At 66.2% G+C, this 25,557-nt stretch overlaps 6 protein-coding genes across 8 annotated transcripts in view; 4 read left to right on the top strand and 2 right to left on the bottom strand.

The window, feature by feature from the left end:
• The window catches only part of CHLRE_08g376400v5 (uncharacterized protein), a 10,000-nt gene extending 1,334 nt beyond the window's left edge, over positions 1–8,666 (top strand). Inside the window, exons 4-7 of the mRNA XM_043065179.1 lie at positions 538–619; positions 836–5,382; positions 5,561–5,737; positions 5,930–8,666. Of these exons, the coding sequence (XP_042922180.1) occupies positions 538–619; positions 836–5,382; positions 5,561–5,737; positions 5,930–7,885 (6,762 nt within the window). The 3' untranslated portion in view covers positions 7,886–8,666. The remainder of the gene's footprint in view (positions 1–537; positions 620–835; positions 5,383–5,560; positions 5,738–5,929) is intronic.
• Positions 8,667–8,866: 200 nt separating this feature from the next.
• CHLRE_08g376350v5 (uncharacterized protein) lies at positions 8,867–10,834 on the top strand. Of its 2 annotated transcripts, XM_043065178.1 has the most exons (2): positions 8,867–9,170; positions 9,353–10,834. In XM_043065178.1, the coding sequence occupies exon 2, from the start codon at positions 9,416–9,418 to the stop codon at positions 10,091–10,093; it is 678 nt and encodes a 225-aa protein (XP_042922179.1). In that variant the 5' UTR covers positions 8,867–9,170; positions 9,353–9,415; the 3' UTR covers positions 10,094–10,834. The 2 variants fall into 2 exon arrangements, with proteins under 2 accessions (XP_042922179.1, XP_042922178.1); XM_043065177.1 differs by lacking the exon at positions 8,867–9,170 and having other exon boundaries at positions 9,310–10,834.
• Positions 10,835–11,057: 223 nt separating this feature from the next.
• CHLRE_08g376300v5 (uncharacterized protein) lies at positions 11,058–13,602 on the top strand. The gene is made up of 3 exons (XM_043065176.1): positions 11,058–11,348; positions 11,571–11,864; positions 12,078–13,602. The coding sequence occupies exons 1-3, from the start codon at positions 11,151–11,153 to the stop codon at positions 12,189–12,191; spliced, it is 606 nt and encodes a 201-aa protein (XP_042922177.1). The 5' UTR covers positions 11,058–11,150; the 3' UTR covers positions 12,192–13,602.
• A 102-nt stretch (positions 13,603–13,704) lies between these two features.
• Positions 13,705–17,346, bottom strand: CHLRE_08g376250v5 (uncharacterized protein). Its single transcript, XM_043065175.1, has 2 exons — positions 15,143–17,346; positions 13,705–14,731 (listed from the first exon to the last, which is right to left on the bottom strand). Exons 1-2 carry the CDS (start codon positions 17,066–17,068, stop codon positions 14,576–14,578), a joined length of 2,082 nt encoding a protein of 693 aa, XP_042922176.1. The 5' UTR covers positions 17,069–17,346; the 3' UTR covers positions 13,705–14,575.
• Positions 17,347–17,477: 131 nt separating this feature from the next.
• Positions 17,478–24,636, bottom strand: CHLRE_08g376200v5 (uncharacterized protein). The gene is made up of 12 exons (XM_043065174.1): positions 24,220–24,636; positions 23,954–24,097; positions 23,425–23,526; positions 22,901–23,242; positions 22,483–22,570; positions 21,838–22,172; positions 21,510–21,680; positions 21,094–21,321; positions 20,623–20,856; positions 19,569–20,178; positions 18,557–19,332; positions 17,478–18,201 (listed from the first exon to the last, which is right to left on the bottom strand). The coding sequence occupies exons 1-12, from the start codon at positions 24,388–24,390 to the stop codon at positions 18,010–18,012; spliced, it is 3,393 nt and encodes a 1,130-aa protein (XP_042922175.1). The 5' UTR covers positions 24,391–24,636; the 3' UTR covers positions 17,478–18,009.
• A 120-nt stretch (positions 24,637–24,756) lies between these two features.
• Positions 24,757–25,557, top strand: part of CHLRE_08g376150v5 (uncharacterized protein) — a 5,471-nt gene continuing 4,670 nt past the window's right edge. Inside the window, exons 1-2 of one of the 2 annotated variants that reach the window (XM_043065172.1) lie at positions 24,757–25,121; positions 25,527–25,547. In XM_043065172.1, coding sequence (XP_042922174.1) covers positions 24,951–25,121; positions 25,527–25,547 — 192 coding nt within the window. In that variant the 5' untranslated portion in view covers positions 24,757–24,950. The remainder of the gene's footprint in view (positions 25,122–25,526; positions 25,548–25,557) is intronic. The other variant, XM_043065173.1, reaches the window with a different exon arrangement.

Raw genomic sequence — 25,557 nt, 5'->3', positions numbered from 1 at the left:
CTCATCGGAGGAGGCTATCGAGGCACCAGCCGCACCAGAGACCTCATTCGCGCCTTACAATCCGTTTGACCGTCGCGGAACCGACTTCAACTTCCCTCCGCTCGCCGATGCCCTGCGCTTCGACCCCACCACCACCGACCAAGAGGCGTCGCGCCCCAGCGACATCGAGACGCTTGCAAACCTCTACCCAGTGGAGTTTCCGCAGGTGCAGCTCTCACAAGCCCCCACGTCTTACACCTTACACGAGCAGGTGGCGGTGGACGTCTGGTTTCGTCGCCAGGTGTGTGTGTGTGGGGGGGGGGGGTGCGTGGGAGTGGCAAAATAGGAGTCATGGGACGGACTGCCATGGGCCGGTGACCCGGTTGGTTGCCAGCTGTCCTGGGCATACTTGACAGAAGGCGTGGCGGCTCAGCGCGCGGTCCCACGGGAAAGCTGACCTTGCCAGGCGGGGAGAAGACAGCAGTACGATTGAGGGAGAGCAGGTCTGGCACAGGTTGCAAGGCTCCCATGCCGACGTGTGCTGGCTTCAACCTACAGGGCGAGTCGCCGCCCACGCAAGTCCCCACCCAGCTCCCGGACCTGCCCCTACGCGGGTCCAATGACAGCGAGCGCTCCTCAGGTGAGGCCTGCGGAGCGGGTGTGGAGGGTGGGGGGCCGCACCGAGGAACGGCACGGTGCGGATGAATGGCACCCTTGCCATTTACCTGCTGTGATACTCAAGTGGGCCGCAGCCTACCTGTCGTTCCCTGTCCTGCACCCTGCACCCAGCACCAAGCCCTCCTCTGTGCGCAACCCGCACCCTCCGCCCCTCACTCCCGCGCCTTGCCCCGTGCAGTGCACGAGCTGCGTGCGGCCCCGCCGCCGCCCCCCATCTCCGAGCCCTCCACCACCAACCTGTCCGTCATGCGACTCCAGTCGGTGCTGCCTGGCGACTCCGTAGCCGACCCAGATGCCTCCCCCAGCCGCAAGCTGCTGAGCAGCCTGGGGCACGGGCACGGCATCGGCCACGTGATGGGCGGCCCCAGCAGCCGCCTCAGCAGCTTCCGCACGCACGGCGGCAGCGGCATCGTGTCAGCGGACCAGCTCGGCACCCGGCGGCCGAGCAGCAGGGACGGGGCGGTAAGCACCTCGCTGGCCAGTGCAGGGGCGGGCGCGGCAGGAGCCGTTGGCAGTGGTGATGCCGGCACGGCGTCACGGCCAGGGCAGCAGCGACCCTCGCGTCACTCCTCCTACATCCAAGCTTTCAGTGAGCGCGGCAGCGAAAGGTTCAGTCTTGAAAGCGTTGGGGCGGGCAGCTCCCGCCGCCCGGTGCAGCTGCTGCAGCCGCAGGCGCAAGCGATGCTACAGCCGCCTCGGGCGGCGGCAGCGGGTGCGCTGAAGCGGTATGATACGTTTGAGGAGGACTCGTTGTCTGAGGTGCTGCTGCAGAGCGAGCGCACGTCGGCGAGCTTGGGGTTCAACGCCGCCACGGCGAGTGGCGGCGCTGCTGCTGCTGCGCCAATTCCTGCTGTTATACCTGCCACTCTTCCTGCTGCTATTACTGCTGCTATTCCTTTGGCTGCTCCTGCTGCTGTTCCTGGTGGTGCGGCTGGTGGTAGGGCTGCAGCTGCCGCCGTCGTGGTTGGCACGGTTGCTTCAGGTCAGCAGAAGCAAGTGCAGCGTCCGGAATGGGAGCAGGAGCAAGGGCAATGGCAGACGGGGATGTTGGCCAGAGCGGGCGGTGGCAGCACTGCCCACGGGAGCGTGGCCAGCATGCGGAGTGCTGGGCGGAGCGAAGGCCTTGGAGGCGCCGTGAGTGGTGGCACTGGTTGGCAGCGCCGTGAAGGATCGATCCATCTTCGCGGCGGTGGTAGCAGCCACGGGGGCCCGGCTGGGCACAGCGGCGACGGCAGGAGCAGCAGGGGCCCAGGCAGCAGTGCCGGAGGCGGCGGCGGAGGCGACGGCAGGAGCAGCAGGGGCGGCGGTGGCAGCCGCGGCGGAGGCGGAAGCGGCAGCGGCGGCATCAGCACTATGGACCACCTGGACCTACCTGGGATGTCGGGTGGAGTCCATGCCGTGGCGGGCGCCAGCGGCCGCGACATGGCGGTGCAGTCCTTCACCTCCTTCAGCACCGATGCACCGGAGCCGCCAACGGCGCCGCAGCAGCAGCCGGTGCAGCAACCGGCCGCGCTGCAGCCTCATAAGGTGCAGGAGCAGCAGCAGGAAAAGCGGGAGGAGGAACAGCGGGAGCAGCGCGCTTATGAACAAACGCAAGAGGAAGAAGAACCCCCGCCGCCGCCGCGGGACGTGGCCGAGCTCATGGTCCTGGGCAGCGATGACAGCTTCTGCTTCAGGGAAGATCTGGATCCCATGATCGGAACCTCGGCGGAACTGGATTCCGATTCCGAGCCCTCGGCGGCTCCGGATGCAGCGGCCGTGGACAAGATGGACGCAAGCGGGGAGATGGGGCGGCCTGTAGGAAGAGAGTCAGCCCCTGGCTCCAGCCCCAGCCCCAGCCCTAGTCCAAGCACTAGTCCAAGCCCCAGCCCTAGCGCTCGGCCGCCCAGCAGCGGCCTGGTGGGCGACTTCGGTTTGCAGGGTGGCACTGGCGGAAGCCATCTCGGCAGCCGCGGCGGTAGCAGCCGCGGCAACAGCAGTCACGGCGGCGGCAGTAGCGGCGGTCACGACGGGGGGGGCAGCGACGGTGGTGGAGGCGGTGACAGTGACGCGCAGGGCGTGCGGCGGCCGCGGCGTAGTCCTGCGGCGGCGGTGTGGCTGCGGCCGGGCCTCACACAGGAGCTGGCGACGGATTCGCTGCCGCCGTCCGTGTCGGGTCGCAGCACCGGCGGCTACACCACTGATGACGTCGGTCGTGGCGACGGCAGTGATGGTGATGGTGACAATGATCTTGGGGACGATGGTCATGGAGACGGCGGCAGCAGCCGCGGCAGGCCCGGCTCGGACGACGGCAGCAACCGCAGTGCCGGCGGCGACGGCAGTGGCGGGGCTGGGATCAGGGGTCCAGGCAGTGAGAACGGCAGTGGCAGTGGCAGCGGTGCTAGCCTCGGGGCTGCGGCAGGCGCTGTGACGGACAACAGTGCAGACCTGTTCGCCTCCTTCCGGCAGCGCAGCGCAGCTGCCGCCTCTGACGCGGCGGCGCTGACAGCCACCGGTGGCACTGTTGGCGCAGCTGCCGACGACACAGTCGCGGACCCTGATGCGTTCTTAGCCGGCGGCGCCGGCCGCCCTCCCGCGCGCGTGACGCTTGCGGGCTGGGGCCATCAGGACGAGTGGGCGCTCGCATCAGGCTCGGCGCAAACACAGCCGGGGGAGGGCGGCGATGCCAAAGGCCGCGGCGGCAGCAGAGGCGGAGGCAGCGGCAGCGGGGGCAGCGATGCTGCCAGCGTCCGCGGCAGCGGCGGGAGCGCGGGGGCAGCACGGGCGATGGGCGGAGAAGATGCTGCAAAGCAGGAGGCGGCGCAGCTGGAGGTGTTTGAAGAAGAGGAGGAGGAAGAGGTGCAGGATTTACGTGAAGGCCCCGCCTCCGGCTCCAGGCGTCGCCTGCTGGTCGCAGAGCTTCAAAGCTCCAGGAGGGCCTCTGGCAGGGACCTGCAGCCCGCCGGTGATCTGCAGGAGGCGGGGCATGCGCGGGCGGGGGCAACGTCCGAAGAGGAGGAGGACACGGACGCTGACGTGGAAGCTGCGGGTCTTGGCCGTGACACCTCCGTGCCTCCGTCGCGGGTCGCCAGCCAGCGCCCGCCGAGTCAGGACTCGTCACAGCGGTGGAAGCGGAGCGAGCCCACAGCAGCAAGAGCCACATCCACAGCAGCAGAGGAGGACGACGAGACCGCGGATCACGTGACGGCGGCGGGGCTGCAGCCAACCCGGTCTTCCAGGGCGCTCCAGGGCACAGCCGGTGGTGTAGCATCGCGGACGAGCTCCCGCTCCCGCTCCCGCTCCCAGTCGGACAGGCACCTGCAGCGGCGCGTGCCTGGCTCTGCCGCCGCGTCCGCCTCCACCTCCTTCTCCACCCGCGGCGGTGTGGCTGCGGAGCGCAGTGGCGGCTGGCTGGGCGGCTTTGCTGAACATTACCACCAGCACCACGACGGCGACCGGGGCCGGGGTGGAGAGGCCGCGTATGCCGCTGCCGTGAAGGACAACACCCGTGATGGGGGAGCCGATGACTACGATGACGAAGAAGCTGAGCACGACGACGAAGGCGGCGACGAAGACGCGGGGCTGCGCGCCTTCCTGCGCACCGCCTCTTACCACTCCGGCGGCATTGCCACCGGCGCCGCCGTGCGAGCCGCCGGCTTCAGTTTGGCCCAGCCGCAGCGGCTACAGCAGCAGCCGGCGGCAGCCGTCTCGGCTCGTCAGCCGCATCGGACGCTGCCAGTTGAGGAGCAGCAGCAGCAACAGCCCCTGCAGCAGCCGCCACCACTGCCGCCAAGTGCAATGGACTTCCCACCACTGCCGCGCCAGCCGCCGGTCACGGGCCCTTGGGGCTCACTGCACCTGGAGTCCATGCGGCCTCGCGCCACAGCAGCAGCAGCAGCAGCAGCAGTAGCAGCAGCCCCCGCCGCCTCGTCAGCAGCCGACACACCTGCTGCTACTGCCGCTGGGCCCAGCAGCGACGCCTTGCCGCAGCCTCTCCGCCAGGCGAGTGGCTGGCTGCTGCCTCCGCAGCCTCAGGCTCGGGTGCGGATGCAACACCACCCCCACCGCCACCACCAGCAACAACAGCAGCAGCAGCAGCAGTCCTTGTTTGCCGAGTCCAGTCTGGCGTCCAGCATAACCTCTGCCTCAGAGGACGGCACGTGGCCAACCGCCGCCGCCGCCGCCGCAATGAAGGCGGCGGCGGCGGGCCTGACGTGGGCGGACCTGGCGCAGGCGGCGGCGGCGGAGCAGTGGCTGCTGGAGCAACTGGAGGCAGCAACTGGAGCGGCTGCTGACGGCGGTGACCGCAGCAGCCTCGGCGGCGACGGCGCCAGCACCGCTGAAGGTACTGGGTATGGCGACAGTCGCGCCAGCGGAATGCCGGGCGCTTGGCCAGACGTGCCGGGGGCTGGGCCTGGGGTCGGGGAGGCGGGCAGGGGTGTGCGGCGCGTCCGCAGCCCGCCACGGCCGGGAGAGGTGGCCGCCAGCCCGCCGCCGCAGCGCCGCCAGGGCACGTGGCCGCACGTGGCCGCTGGGCCGCTGTCGGGGTTGGAGCCGGAGCCGGCGGCGGCGGCGGCGGCGGCGGCCAGGACAGCGGCGGGTGCTGAGGTGGCTTCAGTGCTGGAGGCGGTAGCGGGGCCGCCGGCCTGGAGCGGGGAGCGGGCCGAGGCTGTGGTAGCGGCAGCGATGGTGGCTGCGCCGCCGGCGCCTGCGCCCGCGCCTGCACCGCAGGTGCTGCCTGCACAGGTGGGGGAGTATGGCAGTGTGTCGGAAGTGGTGAGGGCGTCCCTGCGGCTGTGAAGCACCAGCCTTTGGTAGCCAAGGGTCGGTTGACTGCAGCGTGTTTCCGCTTCCCGCGCTGCCCTCCTTCGAACCCTTACCCTGTTTCCTTTCCTTTGTGCTCTCTGACACGTGCACGTCACAGGTGCAGCTGTCGCTGCAGCTGGATGAGTCGGCGCTGCAGCAGGTGCTGCGGACGTGTCTGGAGGCGGCCCTGCCGCAGCTGCTGACGCGCGCGCTGGGGCCGCTGGCGGCGGGGCCGGCAGGGGCAGCGGCGGAACCCGCACACGAGGCCGCGCTCAGGACGTTGCTGGCATCACAGGTGAGCCGCAGCGCACACACGTAAGGGCTGTAGCACCCACCACGTGTGAGTGTAGGTATCTATCTGCCGCATGCGCAAGCTGCTGCAGCGCATGAAAGCTACCGCATTGTCGCTCTCACCCAATGGCATGCGGCTGTTTGTCGCGCTGAACGTGTCGACACACCTGCCCTTGGCAACTGTGCTTGCGTACAGGCGACAGCACACAGAGACCCACAGCCGCGTGCGGGTGGAGAGGTGGCAGCGCCCGGCGGGCATCTGGGACTTGAAGCCGTCGGTCCTAAAGGCTCCGCCGGTCAGGGCCACAACCGGCCGGGGCAGCAGCCGCAGCTGCAGCAGCAGCCGCCGCAGCAGCAGCAGGTGTGCAATGCGGGCACCCAGACGGCATCGCCGCCGCGTGAGCAGGCCGTGCAGACTGATGAGCCGGCGGCGCTGCTGCTACTGCCGCCAGCATCTGAGCCGCCGCTACAGCCAATGCTGACTTTCCAATCGTCACAAGCGGCTGTAACTGCAGTGTCGGCAGCGCCTGCGCATCCCTCCTCGCCGAGTGGTCGCAGCGAGCGGAGCGCCCTGCACAGCGAATCATTGGCGACGCCTGCCAACGCGCCTGCTGTGCCAGCTGCTGCCACCTACATTCCTACCACACATGGCGCGATCGCGTCAACACCTTCTGGCACAGGGACCAACACCAACGTTGGGCTCGGGCACACAACTATCACCGTCAGCACCGGCGCCGCCACCGCGACCTCGCCGGCAACGGCCAGGACCACCCAGGGCCCTTCGCGTCCAGAACCGTCACGCCAGGTGCCTGCAGGCTACAACGTGCCATCCCCACAAGATGACGCCGCGCTGTTCTGCAGCCGCGTAGCTGCGGACCTCCTCGCAGACCTGCGGAGAGACATCCACAAGCGCGCCGCGGCAGGGCCACCGGGCGGCGGCATGGGCGCAGGCCCAGGCAGTGGCTTTGGGCTAGGAGCAGGAGTGCTGGGAGGTCGTGGCGGCGGCGGCGGCGGAGGCTTAAGCGCCAGTGGCATTGAGCTGCCCAGCGCCTTGCGGCCCCTGGACAAGCGGCCGCGGCTTGGCTCGCCGCCGCCAGCACGGGCCGGCCCTGCGCCCCTGCACGGCGCGTACTCGCACCAGCCCCAGCACCAACTCCAGCACCAACCCCAGCAGCACCAGCTCCAGCGGTCCGCCGCACGCAGCGGCGCGGCGGCGGCGCTGGGCACCAACCCCGGCCTCCTGCGGTTTGCCCCTCCGTCTGTGTCCTCCCGTCACTCCGCCGCCACCTCATCACGCCTGCCTGCCACAGCCACAGCCGCTGCCACCGCGGCCTCCATCGCAAGCCTGACCTCAACCGTGGGGGCGGCTTCGTACGCGGCGGCAGCGGCGGGGGCAGCCTGGGCCCCACCGGTGCTGCCGTCAGAGCAGCTGTTTGCTGCCAGTGTTGCCGCGCCGCCGGCAACAACAAGTACGACGGCTGATGCGGGCGGGGCCCTGCTGGTGCACAGGGGCTGGGGCGGTGCCAGAGCCGGCGGCGGGACGTACGGGCTTCCGGGGGCATACGGGGTTGGTGGCGTTGGCACGACGGCGGGCGACACCAGCGCGGCGGAGCAGTTGGACAGCCTGCTGCGGTCGATGGCGCGTGGGAGCGGCAGTGGAGGCGACTACGGCGCTGCAGGACCTGGTGGGGACGCCGTTGCTGCCGGTTGGCACGTGGGAGCCAGAGCTTCGGAGGGGCCGCTGGAGCGCGCGGCGGCGTATGCCGATGCGTTTGGCACCGCGCTGGAGCAGGGGCCGGGCCTCTCGGCTGAGCCCAGCTTTGGCGCTGAGCTGCGCGGCTTGGCGAGCGGCTTGGGGCCGGTGGAGGAGTGGCGGCGGCTGCAGGCTGCAGCAGACGGGTCGGAATGGACGGCGGCAGCAGCGGCGGCAGTGGCCGCGACTGCGCGGCGCGTCAGCGATGCCGAAGGTCCGGGGCACGGCGCCAGGGGCGGGCCCGCTGGTGGCGGCGGGGCGGCAGCTGGTGAGAAGCTGCACGGCTCGCCACCTGTGGATCTGGAACGGAGGTCGGAGATGCTTCTGCGGTTTCTGAGTGACTTGCAGCAACAGCAGCAGCTGGGCGCTGAGGCATACCGCTCCCCGCCACGGTTTTGATGCATTGTCCAAAAGACCAGCTCATTTAAGGCATTGGGGCCTTGGGTGGGTGGGGATGTCGCACATTGAACGGTCCGTGTGCAAACGAAAGAAAACTGCTTGTTCACAACGGGGTGTGGGGGCCGGTCTGTGGCGGGCAGGGAATCGTGGTGGGACGCAAAGCCTCAAACAGCTGGTACTATCCATCGCTGGACGTCTGGTGTTTGGCGGGATAGCCTTGACGTACCTGTGTACCGTACTGCCACGCTCAATTGGTGACACCAATTTGGTGAAAATCACCAATTTGGTAGCAGGGAACAATGTCGACTAGGATTTGCCAGAGCCCGTCACCAATTCCTGTGCACCCTGAATCCAAGTCAGGCGAAAACACGCAGACAGGCTGCTTTGGCTAGTGACGCTATTCCTATAGTAAACGCACAATGCTCAGTGTAGCCCCACGGTGTAGCCCCCAAAGGCCCTAAGCTGCAGCTTAAGCTGTGGGACATTCGCTGGATAGCGCCTGCAAGCGCGGGGCTCGTGTTGCAGCTGCCGGGGCCGAAAGCGACGCTGGGTACGATTCGGGGGGTCCCATCACCAATTCTGTGACACGGGTGTAATTCGGCCTGGCTTCTGCCAGAGCCCATCACCAAAGTCTGTGTCAGCCTGTTTAATTCCAGCGCGATTTGTTTCTGTCACCAATTATAGAATCACCAATTGAGCGTGGCAGTACGGGCGGCAGGCATCGTAATGCTGCGCCCGCCCTGGACCATCTTGTGCTGGTGGCTTGTAAGACGAGGGAAATCGGGCAACTCAGACCCGCAGGCGACGCAGGTCACAAGGGCCCCCCCGGCCCCACTCACAGCCGGGGTAAGGCCTGGACGTGGCGTGTGCCGTGTTCAGACAGTAACGAGCAAGAGAGCTGCCATGTGTTTGTGCTGGGGCCTCGGGCTGCATGCGCCTGACCGTCTCGTGACTCCGAGGACTCACAGCGGCAAGTCGGCAGGACAGGAGCGAGGGCAAGTGCCGAACAAGAGCGACGGGCAGTGAAGAGATAAAGGCGGTGTCAAGCACTGCGTAAGCTGCGAAATCATAGACCTGGTTGCTATGAAGAGGGGGGTGGCGGGGCAGCATGTCGTACACGTCGTGCACGGCGTACGGCGCCTCAGGTTCTCAGGCCCGGAAGCGCGATAAAGCCAGCGAGCAGCCGGCCAGTTTGCACCCACGGTACCGACCTCCAGAAGCCAGCACCCACACGCACAATCCACCCGTCTCCGCCTTCTTCTCTATTGGAGCTCATTACATACTGGTGAGATTCTCGGGAGGGCTAGTCGGGGGTGGAATTTGCAGACGCGAAGTTGGAGCGCATCGGGATGGGTGCTGTGCGGTGCTGTGCGCGCCGCTATGCCTGGCCCTGACGCCCCCAGCCCTGCACAGTACCGTGTATAGCTACTTTATAACGTAATACATTCCCGCGAAACAACCACACAGACGGCCGGGGAGAGTTCCATTCTTCGCGGCAAACTTGAAAATCTTTCCGAGCCGAGCAGGGAAATGGCCGTCAGCGTCGTGGCTGTGCGTGCTCTGAACAATCCTGCGCTATTTACGGATCCGCTAGCGTTTGAGATTGAGTATGAAGCGCTAACGGCATTGGAACAAGACCTGGCGTGGAAGCTGGTATATGTGGGCTCCGCGGACTCGGACCGCTACGACCAAGAGCTGGAAAACGTGGAGGTTGGGCCCGTGGTGCAGGGCAACTTCAAATTTGTGCTTGAAGCCAACCCGCCGAAGCCCGAACTCATCCCCGTCGACGACCTGCTCGGCGTGACCGTCATTCTCCTCACCTGCTCTTACCGCGGCCGCGAGTTCATCCGCGTCGGCTACTATGTCAACAACGAGTACGTGGATGAGGAGCTGCGGGAAAATCCGCCCGAGCAGCCGCGTCTGGACCGGCTGCAGCGGAGCATTCTCGCGGACCACCCCCGCGTGACTCGCTACGCCATCCCCTTTGATGACCCCGAGCCGGCGGACGGCGTTGCGCCCATGGACGAGGATGGCGCCATGCAGGCGGGTGTGGAGATGCAGCAGCAGGCGGCAGCGCCCATGGCGGAGGTGGCAGCGCCGGCGCCCCCGAGCTCGGCGGTGGCCACGGGAGGATTCTACGGGGCCCAGCCGGGCCCATTCGACGGGATGATGCCCCAGCAGCAGTTGTATGAGGTGCCGGTGCAGTAATCCGGCTTATGACAGTCAGCGCCGTGGGTGCAGGGTTGCCGCGGCATGCCTAGGTCCATGTTGGTTAGGCTCGGGTGAGTATGTGGTTAGGCTCGGGTGAGTATGTGGTAATCATTTTTTGAGACAGGTTGGATTGCACGCTGCAGTGCTGCACGCGCTGCCACTTCATGGTAGCTGCAATCAGTGGGACGGGTGCCGCGACAGTGAGAGCGAGCCCGTAGCTGCCGCGCGGGCTCCCAAGACACGGCGCAAATTTCATGCAAACAGTTTAGGTCTGTGAGCACGGCTGCGCCTGGACAACTTCCAGATGATGTTATTGAACGGTGCATGCTGGAGTGTTGTGGGTGTTTGTGACGGTAGAAGGGTAGCTGATAGAGGACGGTAGAAGGGTAGCTGGTCAACGGGTGGCGCAGCAGGGCACCCCTGCCCCTGCGTTCGCCACGTCAGCGCGGGGTCGTGTCTACGGTAGGCTTTTCATGCACAACATATTTACTTGCATGGCCATTGTGCTGAGAAATGCGCGTTCGTGTGCCGTGGTCTAATTGACTTCGCCAGCGTGCCACGGGGAAGCGACGGCGGAGCGACGGCGATAGGGTTTCTAGGGTTTGGGTTCGGAGTGCGTGAACCGGGCCACGCATGCGCGCGCGCCATTAGTCGTGCTGTTTGAGGTCACGCTTTCAGAGCCGAGTACACTGAGCGCTCGCCACCGCGGCGCATGCTGAGGTGTAAGCGTTGACTCGAAATCGTGCGGCCGCTGTTCATCGTCTGCGAATGCCAGTCACTCACCCGGTCGCGCTGAGTGTAGCCACACTAGCGATATTGCAGCATCTGCTGTACGCAGAGCACCAGGGTTACTGGGGTTCCTGGCCAGAGAGCGACCGTTCATTTGCCGCCCCATGCAGGCTCCACGCCCGTCTGCTGAGTTCTTTGAGCAGCCCTGTGCTTGTATTCAAACCTAGCAGGACACATACATTGCAGTCACTGCTACTCAACTTGTCAAGCTGCAAGCTAGCCTGCGTCGCACCACTAAACCTGTTGAGCAACACCGCGCCACAAGATGTCGACCGCTCAGCTCTGCCGCACCCGCGTGAACCGTTGCTCAATTGCTGCTGCTTCATCCAGCAAGACGTCACGGAAGATGGCAGTGGCGTGCCGCGCGACCGCAGAGCCTATCGTTGTCGCGCCGACCACGCCCGCTCCTCGGCGTGGACACAGCTCCATGATTCGGAGCCTGGCGGCTGCAGTTGAACTTGATGTAAGTGCTGATAATTTGGCGGAATTGCGCTTCTGGCGTTGACAACAAATTTGGCGCCACCAGGCGTTGCGTCACCGGAGGGGAAGCAGCAGCTGTTTATGTCCGTAGGGTAGCAACTTGGCAATCAACCCGCTGTCGATGGCCGCGTTACGGAGTCGCTCAGCTCTTCCGACACACGGCCTTGAAGCGCCCACATGCGCCGTCGCCCCTTGGATATTGCAGGGCAAGGTGCAACGCTACGAGACGTTCGCGGGCCGCTCCGCCATGGTTGGTGTTGCTGCAGCAACGGTTATCGAGCTCGTCACGGAGCAGGGCGTGCTGGGCTCGGTCACAGCGGAGTCGGTGGTCACCTACATTGCCGCGACGGCCGCTGCGGTCGCCACCGCCATTGGCATCGCCTTCTTCCGCTCCCGCAGCGACAACGTCACTGACCTGGGTGGCCTTGAGCTGCTGGAGCCCGTGTACGCCTCACTGACGGCCGTGCGCCGCTCCGCCGCATCCGTCACACAGGCGCAGGTGCGGGGCGGCGCTCTGCGGGTCTGGACAGGGGGGAGCGTTTCCGCGCGTTCCGGCCCCGCCAATGGCAGCCGGACGCAGTGCAAGGCTGCACCAATCTTGACTGCTTACCGCACTGCAGCTGCTTTAGTCCCATTCCCATCCTAGCACCTCATGCCACTCACCAACGCCTGCGATCCTCCCATGCATTTGTAAAACGCTTTGCCTCACCAGGTGGACCGCGCCGTGGATTACCTGTATGAGACCGTTCTGGAGCGCCGCTTTGACAGCTTCAGCATTGAGGGCCTGTTGGCGGCTTCGGACGCTGACGAGGGCGAGGAGCTGTAAATACACACGACATGCAAATGGCGCTGCTGGTGCCAGGTGGCTGCTTGGCGATTGCTTGGCGGCGGCGGCGATGATGGCAAGTAGCGGCCCGGCGAAGAGCAGCAGCAAAAGCTGAGTGGCGGTGGCAGCTCTCTGCAGCAAGGTCAAGCGATTGCGGGCGCGGCGAAGGTATGCAAGCGCCCCCTGGCGCGCTGGCCGACCAATTGGTCGGTTGGCTGCTGCTGCAATGGCTGCATTTGGCCCTGCTTGTGGTCTTCGGAGCAGCGCCGACATCAATTGCTCTGGTTGGGCCAAGAAGCAGATAGGCAGGTTCGGTTGACTTGCTTATTGCATCCTGGTTTGCTACAAACGATTTGACTGACTGTGTGCGCGAGGCTCTATTCATCCCAGCGTGTGGGGGGAGCAGCGACGCTTGACAAGGCTGGGGGCGGTCGGCTCATACGCATTGTGACTTCCCACACGGCCGCACCGCCCTCACCTAGTTTTCCATGCGCGATACGATTTGATAGGCGTGTGGGTTTATGTGACTGCATAAACCGCCGACACGCCAGGACTCCGAAGACTCGGCCTAATGAACCATTTGAACAGGTGGTGCAAAAGTTTTCCTACATTAGGTGACAGGACTTATCGGCAATGGCACCCACATCGCATGCAGTGTACAGTAGATGCAGGACGCCAGGGTTTGCATGCGCTCTCTGACAGGGCTAGCCGATAGCAACGGCTCGTAGAAATATTATTTGGCTATGCTCGACATGCACACGAAGGTGTGTGTTTGTTGATGGGCATGAGAAACTGCGTGCATCTTTGGTACAGTATACACACCGATGTCACCGTAACGTGGCTGTGCGCCCGACACAATGCGAGGCGCGAGCTGCGGCTGTGGGGGCTGTGGGCGCCTGCAGCTGGCGGCGGTGTGACGGTATGCGTTTAGTTGGAGTACTTCACATTGGAACGTTGGCATGGGAATTGAGGTAGCGCCGCATGAGCGTGCGGTGTGTAGCGAATGTTGCCACGTGGCAAAGGTTGCACGGGGCAGGCAAAGGATGCGGATTACAAGTGAAGGGACAGCCCAAGGCAAAGGACTTGAAGGCAGTACGGTGCTTGGTATGCGCTAAGTTCGAACGTGTATGGGGGGGTTGGTTCGAGTTCGGCGATTCTGAAGTTGGACAGGATTGGACAGGAGCTTTGTTAAAAACTCGTTTGAAAGCTGTGTGCTGGCAGCAGACAACTGTGCGATGACGGCTGTGGAGTGGGATGCCACATCTGGCTGGGCAGCCGGGTGGTGGTGAGCACGCAAGCAATTGCAGAACCTCAAAGAGGGGGCAGGGGTGCCAGTGTATGCCCTGTTGGATGGCCCTAGTACCGTGGGGGCATGTCGCACCCGTGGAGGGCACTGTAAGGCCTGAAGCCGCAGCGGTCTGTTGTTGCTTGTTGGCATTTGTCGGGCTGTCAGATCTATATCCATCCCGCGGAGGCAGCGCAGCTCCTCAGGCCGTGTGTGGCGTGAGCAACTTTCGGATAGACACGGGGCCCGTGACACATGCAAAACAGGAAGTCAGCAACACTACAGCTGCCGCAGCAGTCGGTGGACCCTCAAGCCTCGGCGTGCAACGCCGCCAGCCAGCCCAGCAGCAGTTCAGTCACCGGCATTGCCTCATTGACTTCCAGTCCTGCAAGCCGCAAGAGTGCTGCCCTACTGGACTATTTTGGGATACTCGGCTATCGGTACTCCCAAGCACGCTGCACGCATGTGTTCCGCCGCGCCTCACTGCCCCTTGACGCTAAAAAACAGAGGCGACGAACAAGCACGATTCCGCACACTACCTACCTGTCTCCTCCACCCGCCCAGTGGCAGAATGCTGCCAATAACGAAAGCCCCGCCATGGCGGCCCCCTACCGACAACCGAGCACGCCAGTGCAAGCGCCCCAGCCCCAGCCATTAGCTCTACACACTTGACCCTTGACCCTTGACCCTTGCTCACAACGCCGCACTCGTATCAGATGGCACAATGCTTTTGGTGCCGGTGGTGGTTTGCGTGGTCCCAGTGGACCGCATAGTCCTCACTCCTCAAGTCCTCACACATTGCTACACAGCGAACAAGCACCGCATGCCCTCAGTCACCATGGCATCACGGAGACGATGGCGGGCTGCGCAACACCCCAAGCCCAGCCCCAGCGCATGTAACAGCCAGCAGCCGAGATCCCCTGTGGCCGTGTGTCCACTGCCACGCCGTGCGCGCCACGGCCTAGGGGGGAGGGCAGCCCGCAGCCCGCAGCCCCGCACTCGCGGGCCAGCAGCTACGGTATGGTGGCACCCTTTTACCCAGCGTGCCGACGCCAGCCCCACTATCCCACCATCGCCCATCCACCCTTGAGCGCGTTCATCAAGCATGCATGTCCGCCATCATACGCGCCATCATCTGGGCCATGACATCCACTTTAGGCAGGCTGCGGTCAATCAGCCCGCGCGCCTTAAGCCACTCGACGTTGGCAAGGTTGCCCTGCTGCCGCACGCGCTCCAGCTCATCCGTGGCTAGCACCTACCAGGCAGCACACAGGCAGCGGGCAGCGAGCGATGGCAGCATAGGGTATTGGGGTAGCAAACCGTGGCAGCAAATTGAGGCGGGAAATGGAGGCGGCAACCCGTGGCAGCAAATTAAGGCGGAAAATGGAGGCATCAAACCATGGCAGCGGATGGAGGCAGCAAATGAAGGCAGCAAAAATGGAGGCAGCAATTGGAGGCAGCAGCGGCAAGGCGCGGTAGGGCAGCACATGGTGGGCAGACGCGGAGGCCACACGGGCGTTGGCAGGACGCGCCACGGCCCACATGCACACGCCGGGCGGGTGCTGGCATCAGCCGGGTGCACACACGTGCCCATCGCATGCCGCCGCACGACCACTGCGCAGATGTGAGCCCAACCCAAGCGTTGCAACTTGCAAGCCCCGCTTACCGCGCGCTTCAGGCTGCTTGCAGGCTGCGCGGCCGCCCACTCCAGCGCATCCAAGCTCCCGCCCGCCGCCACCGCCTGCAGGTCAATGAGCGCGCCCCAGCGCTTGTGCAGCAGCTGCAGCAGCGGCAGGTCGACGCCGCGGCCCGCCACAAATCGAAACAGCTTGGACGCGTGCGGCTCCACCGCCGCCGCATGCCCGCCGCACGCCCCCTGCACCGTCTCCATCAGCCACGTGAGCAGCGCTTCGTCCGGCAGCTCCGCGGAATGGAACACGCTGTGGCGCAGCAGCTCCTCGGGTGTGCTGAGCACGCGACGCTCCCACAGCAGCCGCACCGCGGGCAGGCGCCAGGGCACATCGTCGATGCCCTGCTGCAAGAGCACGTGGCCGGGCGCGCCGTGTTGCAGCCGGGGCACCGGCATGCCGCACTCATCCCACAAGAACACCAGCGCGTCCGCGTGCCCGCCCTCCACCGCCACGCTTGCAGCCATCGCCGGTGTGATCGGGTACCCAGCGGCAAGTAGCCACTTGAGTCGCGGCAGGTAGTCGGCGTGGCGTGCGGCGCCCACGAGGATGGTGCGCAAAGTGAAGTGGCTGTTGCCCATTCGCTGCAGAACCTGCGGCCCCAAGGCTGAGTGGAGGAAAGCCAGCTTGGCCTCCCAGCTGCCAGTGCAGCTGCCGACGCAGGCGCTGAACACCTCCAGGACGTCATTCGGCTTGTGTATCTGCTCCTCATCATACGGCTCCTCATCATACGGCTCCTCATCATACGGCTCCTCATCGGCGTCCTCGTTTCTTGCCGCCGCCGCCGCCGCCGCCGCCGCTGCCGCCACCGCCGCCGCCGCCACCGCTGCCGCTGCCGCTGCCGCTGCCGCTGTCGCCGCCGCTGCCGCCGCCGCCGACGTGCTGTCACCGCCGCCAGCCTCCGCCTCGGTCCCGGCCCCGGCGCCACTGCCGTCAGCCGCTGCCGCCATGCTGCCGGCAGGCATGGACACAGCCGGCCAGGGCCACAGGCGGTCCCAGTACCGCCGCATGACGTCCACCGGGAAGCCCTCCGCAATCTCCGCGAGCACCTCCACGCGCTGCCTGCCAGCGCGGAGCGCCTTGTAACGCGCTGCCTTCGCCGCCGGCGCCGGCCCCCCTGTGTTGGCCACCGGCAGCGGCTGCGGCAGCAGCACCGCCTCCAGCAGCCCCAACTGGCCGCCCTCCGCTGCGCCCTGTACGGCATCCCTTTCGACCCTGTAGCGGTGCTCCTGCTGCAGCCAAGCCAGGATGGCGGCGTGGCCGCCGGCGCAAGCGGCCCAGGCTGCGCCGTCGATGAGCCCGCGCCAGGCCTCACGGTCCCGCCGCATGGCTCCGGCGTTCTTCATCAGCAGCTGCAGCACCGGCAGGTGTCCGTCGCGTGCAGCCGCCATCACGGACTTTAGCGAGACTGTGGCTCCCCCGCGCAGCAGCCGCTCGCACGCGGCCAGGTGGCCGGCCGCCGCTGCCGCTGCCAGCGCTTGCGGCGGTATGGCGCAGCCGCAGTTGGCCAGGGCTGCCTCCAGAGATTCGGCGTCGCCGGAGGACGCCGCCAGGCACAGCAGCTGTTGGCGGCGGGGCAGGGGCTGCGACCGCCAGGGCTCGGGCCTGCCCCAGTGCGCAACGAACTGGGAGCTGGGCCACGGTTGCGCCCGGTAAGGCTCTTCCCAGCTCCCCGCCGGACTTCCCCGCTCAAGTGCCTCTTGCCTCGGCCGGCGAGCGCGTACCCGCTTCTCGCCAAGCGTGAGCTTGGCATACTGATGACGCAGCGCAGCAGCTGTATCGGTGTCGACGCTCTTCAGATTGGCAGCAACATCGTTGGGGTGGACATAGCTTGCAACCTTTAACTTGATGTCTTGGGTCAGACGGTTCCAATGCGATGTACTCTCAGTATCGGTGTTCACCATTTACCGGCGTGGTGACGAAACATGTGGTTCAGGGTGTGGTGAGGTAGGCTGATTGAGGCGAGACAGGCGTTAGCGGATAAGCCAGCCACACGTTGATTCAACACAGCAAGTACTAATTTGTTGAGCTTAAGTATTGTTTTGTATGGCATCGAGCCGCGCGCGCCTCAAATACTCGGAGATCCCCAATGGCGCCAACCGCCTGCTGAAAGCGACTTGGGTTCGCTGGCGATTGCCTTCAATCTGTACGCAGCTCACGCAGGTTTGAAAAGTCACGAGATATATTTACTGCACAGTGTTGAAGGCACTACGAAATAACTAACTTCGACGATCTGTCCCTCATACGAGCGGGGGCACGGAGCAACCCCCGGCAGCGCAAATGCCGACTGCCAAGCTGCGCCAAGCAGGGCTCGCATCTTGAGCTTTACAAGTTGACCGCACGCAAGGGATGCTCCCCGGACCCCACTGATCTGTTTCCACGTGAAGCTTGAACCGCGTAGCACGTAGCGGGGCCGCAGCTCGGGGGCATTTCCTAACTCCCTGTCCACTCTGTCACCGCACTCGCGCTCGCATTGCGCTTGCCACCACGTTGTCACAGCACAAACACACCAGTCCGGTCCAAGCCAAAGCATCCCACTGTACACAGTGATAACTGGTTAGGGTTTCACACGATTGCTGGTTACGGTGAGATGGGTCCCCGCTCCGCACCATGGCCGCGTGCACGGCCGCATCTCCGAGCACCTCTGCACTGCCTGCCCCACTGCCTGCCCCACTTCCGCACTTTAATTCTTGCCCCTGCCTGCTACTACCACATTGCTACACCTGAAGCGGCAAACAGCCGCTCTACACTCAACCAGCGCTGAGAGCTCCCCTGCAGCCGCCGCCGCCGCCGCCGCCACAGCAAGCGCAAGAGACCACGCTGCCCCGGCAACAACGCAGCGGCCCTAGCACGACGACGAGGCTGCCGCTGCGGCGGCGGCGGCGCCTGCGGCCGAGGCGGTGGCGGCGGCGGCCCTCCGCAGCAGCGCCAGTGCTCCGCCTACGTCGCCGAGCTGCAGCTGGCAGTACACGGCCAGTAGCTGGGCGCGGCGGCTGGCGGGCTGCAGCGCCAGAGCCTGCCGGACCAGCGCCGCAGCCTGCGCCGGGGAGGAGCGGAACCCCGATGGAGCGAGCAGGGGCGAGAAGGGGTGAAGGGTAGTAAATACCAGCCCAAACTAAACCAAACCAAGCCAAACCAGCGGGAGGGGAGCGGGAACGGTTGAAAGGCATGTTGCAACAGGTTAGGCACACGTCCGCGGCGGCGGCATGCGGACTGACTGTTCTCGGCGGCAGCAGAGGAAGGCGCATTGCCAGCGGCAGGTGCCTGGCTTGCAAACTTCAGCACTGAGCATCAACTGAGCCCGCATGCGCGAGTGCTCCTCCCCATGTACCGTATGCTGCCTGACGTGCACACGCACGCTCGGCCCAGCCCCACCCCCTTCCCGCACCCACCTGCCCCATCTCGCCCTGGCTGGCAAACACCGCCCCCAGGTTCGTGTAGGAGGCCGCCAGGGCCGCCGGACCCGCCAGCGCCGCCAGCGCGGCCGCATTGCCCAACACGTACACCTCCCCTCCCGCCCCTCCAGCCGCGGTGGCCTGCCCCTGCTCCTGCTCCTGCCTGCCCTCCTGCTGCTGCCCCTGCGGTTGTCCCTGCCCCTGCTGCTGCCCCTGCTGCTGCCCCTGCGGTTGCCCCTGCGGTTGCCCCTGCTGCTGCTGCTGCCCCTGCTGCTGCGCCTTCTCCTGCTCCTGCTGCGCCACCATGAGCCACAGCGACAGCAGCTCCACCGCATCCCCCGGGCGGCCCAGCCGGCACAGCGCCTCGGCCGCGTAGCAGTGCCCCAGGAAGTTGTACTCCGCCGCGCCGGCAGTAGCAGCCGCGGCAGTAGCACCACCACCAGCAGCAGCAGCAGCGCCAGCAGTAGCAGCCGCGGCGCCGGTGCTGCTGCTCGGGAGCGGCGGCGCAGCCGCCGCATTGCTGCCGTCCACCGCGCCGCCAGGCGCGGCGGCGGCACCAGCTGCCGCTGCCGCTGCCGCAGGCGCTGCCGCGGCTGCGGCTGCTGTCGCTATTGCTGCCGCTGTTGCAGTGGTTGTTGCGGTCGCGTGCAGCAGCGCCTGTGCGGCGGCGACTGCTGCGGTCCAGTCCTCGGCCTGCAGGTGGGCGTAGGCCAGGGCGGCCAGCACGGCGCGACGCACCACCGCCAGCTCCTCGGACAGCGCGGCGCTGGCGTCTGTGCGGGGTGCGGGGGAGTGGATAGGTGGCGGCAGCGGGCGGGCAGCAGGCGGGCAGCAGGTGGGGAGTTATGCACGAGGGCTGGCGTGTATGGGCAAGGGCGTGTGTGTGGAAGAAAGGGTCAAGCCGTGGCACGAGCAGGTATAGCTGAGCTGTGCGGCTTCGCGGTGAAGCGCAACAGAGGTGCGGGTGGGTGAGGCAGCAGGGACCGGCTGGTTGGGCCGCCGCGCCCACCTGTGCCGTGTGGCGGGTCGTTGTGGCCGTTGGCGAGGTGGCGGGGTCCGCCGTGCTGCGACAGCCCGCCTCCCCCTGCTGCTGCCCCTGCCCCTGCTACTGCCCCTGTCCCTGCTACTGCCGCTGCTACTGCCCCTGTCCCTCCTGCGCCGTGCTGCTGCGAGCCCAACCCCAGCCCCAAGCTCAGCCCTGAGCCGCCGCCCTCGTCTGCGCCGTGGGGGTGCTGCAGGGGGTGCTGGTGCTCGGGCTGCGGCGTGTGTGGGTGCGGCTGCGACGGCTGCGCGGCGGTGCTGGCGCTGGTGCTGTTGTGGTCGTGGGCGGGGGTGGTGGAATGCGCGCTGAGGGATGACGAAGACGATGAAGAGGGGTGCTGGCCGGCGCTGCCAGGCAGCTGCGGCGGCAGCGGCAGGAACAGGTCCATTGAACCCGCGCCAGCGCCGCCGTCGGCGCCTGTGCCGTGGACGGCCGAGGCCGCAGCAGCGCCGTTGCTACTGCTGCCGCTGTGATGGCTGCTGCTACTGCCGCCGCCGCCCAGCACACCCGCCAGGCCGGAGGAGCCGGTTGCCAGCGCCAGCCCCTGCTCCAGCTTGCTGCTACTGCTGCTCTGCCACTGTGTGCACAAACACAACAACAGCAGCACAAAGACACCGCGGCTCAGCATCCCAACAAGTGGTCACAGTCACACCGGGGGCTCCTGCCCAATGTCGCGCATCCAGAGCCTGCCCATGCATGCATCCCCACATCTCCATGTTAAATCGCATCCCCATGCCATTACCCAGTCTGGTGCCGTCCTCTCTGCCCCCACTACCCAGCAATTCACAGTGCAGCCAAGCGCACTTTCCCTTTGGCTTTGACTTTGGCTCTAGCAAACCCTACTCCCCCCTAACCCCCCCCCCTGGCCCCCCTGCTTAACAGGGATGGTGACAACAACTTCCCCCCCGCCCCCCCCCCCCCCACACACACTATGCTACTGTACCTGGCTACGCCTTCACTTCTTAAATAATCGTGAATGTAACCCCCCCACACACACCCACACCCACACCCACACACACACCTGCTCGTGCGCCTCCTGCTGTGCATCCAGCTGCTGCAGCGCCGCCTGCAGCGCCACCACCGCCTCGCTCAGCAACTCAGCCGCCTCGCGACAGTCGGCTGTAGCAGCAACTGTGGCGGCACCCGTGTCGGCAGTAGCATTAGCAGCGGCCTCCTGCTGTTGCTGCTGCTGCTGTTGTTGCTGCTGGCGGTATAGGCCGAGAGCCGCCTCTGCCTTTCGAAGCCACAGCAGTGGCTGCACGAAGAACACACGGGGGGGGGGCGTGAACGTCAACCGTCAGCCCTCCGCTTGCTTGCAACCCTTGCGCCACGCACGCTTTCCGTGGTCATGCGCTCCTAGGGGCCGTAACACGGTACCGCGGGCGCGGGCGCAGCATGAAGCGTGTCCTGACCAGCACACCCATGACCGTGCAGCCTACACACTGAACAGTCACTCAGTCCGTGCGCGGCACACGCCGCACGCCTCACGCACCGTGTCGGCGTAGTGCGCCGCCGCGTGTTGGAAGCACGTCCGCGCCGCGCCGTAGTTGTGCAGCAGCAGGTGCTGTAGCCCCGCGTTGTATTGCACAGCCGGCGCCGGCACCGCCACTGCTACTGCCGGCACCGCCACTGCTACTGCCGGCACCGCCACTGCTACTGCCGCACCCGCCGCCGCCGCCGATGGCTGTGAGGCGCAGGGCGGCTGAGACGCCGCCAGTGCCTGTGTGTACCGTGCAGGCGACACGACGCGCACGGAGCCGCACACCACTGATGAGGCACACGGAGGTCCGTACCTCTTCCACACGCACCCTCCATCGCCCCCCCCTGCCCTATAATGCCCCCCCCCCCCGGCCCCTGCACCCCATGTAGCCCCTGCAGCCTTGCACCCCCTGCGGACCCTTCGCCCACCTGCGACAGGTACAGCAGCGCCAGTGTGTGTTTGCCCTGCGCCTGCTGCACCAGCCCCAGGTTGTTCAGCAGCAGCGGCCGCAGCGCCGCAGCCTGCAGCTGCTGCTGAGCCTGCGCCTGCGCCTGCAGCTGCGCCTGCTGCTGTGCTTGTTGGGGCACCGGTGCCGACTCCTGCACAGGCAGGAGCCATGCGACGGGGACGGGAACGGGTGAGGACGGTGCGGCGCAGGCGCAACACACCTGGCTGGGTCCCTGCGCAGGACACACAACCTCCCCTCCGCCCCGCCAGCTCCACCCGCCCACTCCACCCGCCCACTCCGCCCCCCACCTGCTGTGCCATCATCGCAGCCAGCCGCTTGCCCGCCTTGCGCACTCGCCCCCGGTACAGGTCCAGCTGGGCCGCCACCGCCGCCAGCAGCGCACACGCCGCCGCGCCGCCCGGCCGCACGCCACACGCCGGCCCGACCCCAGACCCGGCCCCAGGCCCGGCCCCGGAGCATTCTGCCCCTATCCCTGTCCCTGTCCCCGTCCCAGATGCCGTTGACGCGGAGCCGCCGACGCTGCCGCTGCCGGGCGGTGGCTGCAGTGGCGGCGGCGGCGGCGGCAGGCCAAAGCCGCCCAGTCCGCCCACCGCGCTCATCACTGCCTTGAGCTCCCGCTTGGCTGTGGTGGTGGGGGCGAGTGAGGGACCGAGTGAGATGTTTGCTCGGGCAGTGAGTCAGTGAACGGGGCGGTGCGGGCCGGGGAAGCGGTACGCGAGGCCGCTCGCGCGCAATGCACTGCCACCTGATCGTGTGCTTTTCCAGCAACAAGAACAGGGGGGAACCAACAATGACAAGGGGGGACCAACAATGACAGGGGGGGACTACAAAGGCTGGCTTGGCCCATGCGCCCCACATATGCTGCACACCTGCCCGTGTGTTAAAAGAGCACCAGGAAAACAAAGCACAAAGACAGTGTATGCGATGCGCACCTGCGCGTGTGTTGTGCGCCAGGGCGTGCAGGCGGCTGCGGTACAGGCGGATGACCAGCTTGAGGTCGGGCACCGCGGGGGGCCGGCCCTGGAGGCGAGGGCGGAGCAGCAGTGGAGGGAGGAGAGAGGGCGGGAGGGGAGGGAGGGAGGGAGGAGAGGAGGATGATAAAGTGGGAGCGGTGGCGTGACAGCAGCTGCTGCATCGGCGGTGGTCATGGCTACGTCAGGTGTAGGTTGCTTGCGATCAGCTGTCGCTGCCGAGCAATCCCTCCGCGTATAGTCGACCCAAATCCCCAGCACCGGCTGTGAAAATCAGTCCCTGGGCTTGGAGTCCACACTCCAACCACTGACCCACATCCCTCATCCCATCGCCCCCACCCCACCACCCTGCCCCCCAGCTCCCGGCGGCCCCACCCACCTGCCCGTCCAGCAGCGCCTTGCAGCTGGCCATGGCGCTGCTTCCCCACCGCGACACACGCGGCAGCGCCAGCTCACGAGGCCGCCCGCCCGCCACAGCCACCCCTGCTACTGCCCCTGCTACTGCCGGCCCCGCCGTGCTGTTGCTGCCGCTACTGCCGCTGCTGCCGGGCCCGGGCCCCGCCGCTACCCCCGCTCCCGCCGCCCCTGCCGCCGCCACGGGTGCCGGGGTGCCGTAGGCCTCGCTGATGGGGCCGTGCAGGCGCTCCAGGCGGTGCAGGGCCGCCACGGCACGCGGCAGCTGGCGGCCCTCTATGTACAGGTCCAGCAGCAGCGTCAGGACCTGAGCGCGAAGGGGAGAGAGGGGCCACGGGGTTGGGTGCAACCTTTCACTACTAGCGCCACTCCCCGTACAGTCCCCAGACTCCCAACCTTCCACCTCCACCTGCACCACCGCCACCACCATCACCGCCTCCACCACCCCGCCGCCTCCACCTCAATCACCACCTCAGGCCGCCTCCTCACCCGCACCGCCGTGCCCTCCGCCAGCGCCTCGGCGTCCCCCGCCAGCCGCTCCAGCAGCTCCGTGGCGGCGGCGTAGCGCTGCTGCTGGTACAGCAGCACGGCCTGGCGCAGCAGCGGGTTGCAGGCAGAGGACAGGAGGTGGGCAACAGGAGAGGAGAGGGAGGCAGGGGCGTGTAAGTGCTGTGTGGCGGTTGGAGACTAAGGGGAACCAGACCGCAAGGGCGGCAAGGGGAGCGGCTGGCCTTGCAAGCCGCAAGCCGGTGAAAGGCCAGCCGACGCGCGCGGTCGCAGCACAGCGCGGCTCATCTCGACCCCAAGCAAGACGGCTTCAAATCCCACACACATGAATAGTCTGCGCTGCAACCCACATCCCCCGGGCCATCCCAGCCGACCCACATCCCCCAGGCAACCCCAGCAGCACTTGACCACCCGTACCAGACCACCGGCCGACAACCAGACCGCCACGCCACGCCACGCCTGCCCGCCTCCACGACCCCCGCAACAGCCAGCCAGCCAGCCGGCCACCCACCCGGTTCAGCTGCACCACCGCCAGGTCGTCCCGCACCGGCACCAGCGGCAGCGCCTCCACCACCCCCGAGGAGCGCGGCCGCGAGGCCGCAGCGCTGACGTCGGAGGCAGCGGTCGCGGCGTCGTCCAGGGCGATGCGCTCATTCTATGCGATCCAAAGGGGAGCAGGTGGGGTGAATGGGCAACGCAAGGACAGATGGGGGCGTGACTGTTCGGCCGTGAAGGGGGGTAGTGCACGCGCACATAAACCCGGCCCTTGTCGCGCACCTCGATAAGCTCGAGCTGGGCTGCAGTCCTTTCGACATCTGGTGTCGCGGCGGTCACATGCTCGACGACGAGCGAGTTGTGGGCAAGCTGCGGGCAGTGCAAGATGGAATTGACTCGATGGCTTCCCCGCAGTCGCCCCGTAGGCAGCCCGAAACTGCATCTGAGCTGCATCATGCGTCGCAGATGAATATGCACTTGCCGTTAGGTCCTTTGCATCAGAGTTAAGCTCCGCTTCCGCCTTCTGAAGTGTCGCCAAACAGTCCGTGAGGTTTCCTTCCAGCCATAGGCACGTCGCCTCCTGGTAAGCAAGCTGACTCATGAGAGGCCTCGTATATACATATCGCCGTTGGCTATGATTTCTCCAAAGGCTTCGGGCGGCGTGGTGACACGAAATTGCAATATAACAAAGATATTAGCGTCTAGCCTGTATAAAAAGCAAGCTTACTGCAGGCAATAACCCTGGCATGCCAAGGTAAGCGCCATCCAGGCCCAATTGCACTAGTCCTGATTGAATTTCCTGATTGGGCGAGGCTAAAATGTCTTTTTAGGCAAGCAAATACTACTTCCCTAGGCAAACCAAGGATAAGAGAGAGTCCGGGCTTTGTGCACAGGTTTTCTTTCAGTTTTCAGCGATAACTTGACGGCAGGCATCACCAGGAAACGCTAACAGCTATAAAACAATATTATAACGAATTCTTGAGGCGGGCGCGCCGGCAAGCGCTTAAATCGGCATGGCGACGCCGTCAGGCTCGCTCGAGCAGCGCTATGACATTGCCGAGACGGTCGACTACATCCTTGAGGGCGGCTTCCGTGATGTGGCGCTGCAGTTTCCTGATGAGCAGCTCGCGGACAGCCCGGACGTGTTTGCGCTGCTGCAAGCCCGGCTTGGCGACAGGGCGCGGGTGAGTCTGGGGGGCTGAGGCCCACCGCCGCGGACAATCCCTCTCGGCCGAGTCCCGCATGCATGCCACCCCGCCTGAGGCTGCATATGGGTGCCCTTCAAAGTGGAGCGCGCGCTTGCGCCCCTGCAGCAACGACGGGCGGCGGCCGGCACACCTACGCCGGGGCTGGCAGTAGCCGCGCCTCCCCACCGTGTTAACACGCTGCCCCCGCTGCAGCCCCATGCCCCCACCCCACCCCCCACCCCCGCATGACCACCCCAACACAGCGACCAACCACCCTACCACCACTATGCGCCGGGCCTTGGGTTCCGGGTCAACTTGGTCAACTTCAGCCTGGACACGAGTACTGGTAACTCCCCCCCCCGCGGCCCCCCCCTGCGCCCCCCCCCTCCTGCTACGCCCCAGGTGTTCGTGCTTGCCGACCCCGCCTACAACC

The sequence above is a fragment of the Chlamydomonas reinhardtii genome, chromosome 8 (genome assembly GCF_000002595.2).
Source record: "Chlamydomonas reinhardtii strain CC-503 cw92 mt+ chromosome 8, whole genome shotgun sequence".
Taxonomy (NCBI): Eukaryota; Viridiplantae; Chlorophyta; class Chlorophyceae; order Chlamydomonadales; family Chlamydomonadaceae; genus Chlamydomonas; species Chlamydomonas reinhardtii.
This window is presented reverse-complemented; position numbering and strand designations above follow the sequence as displayed.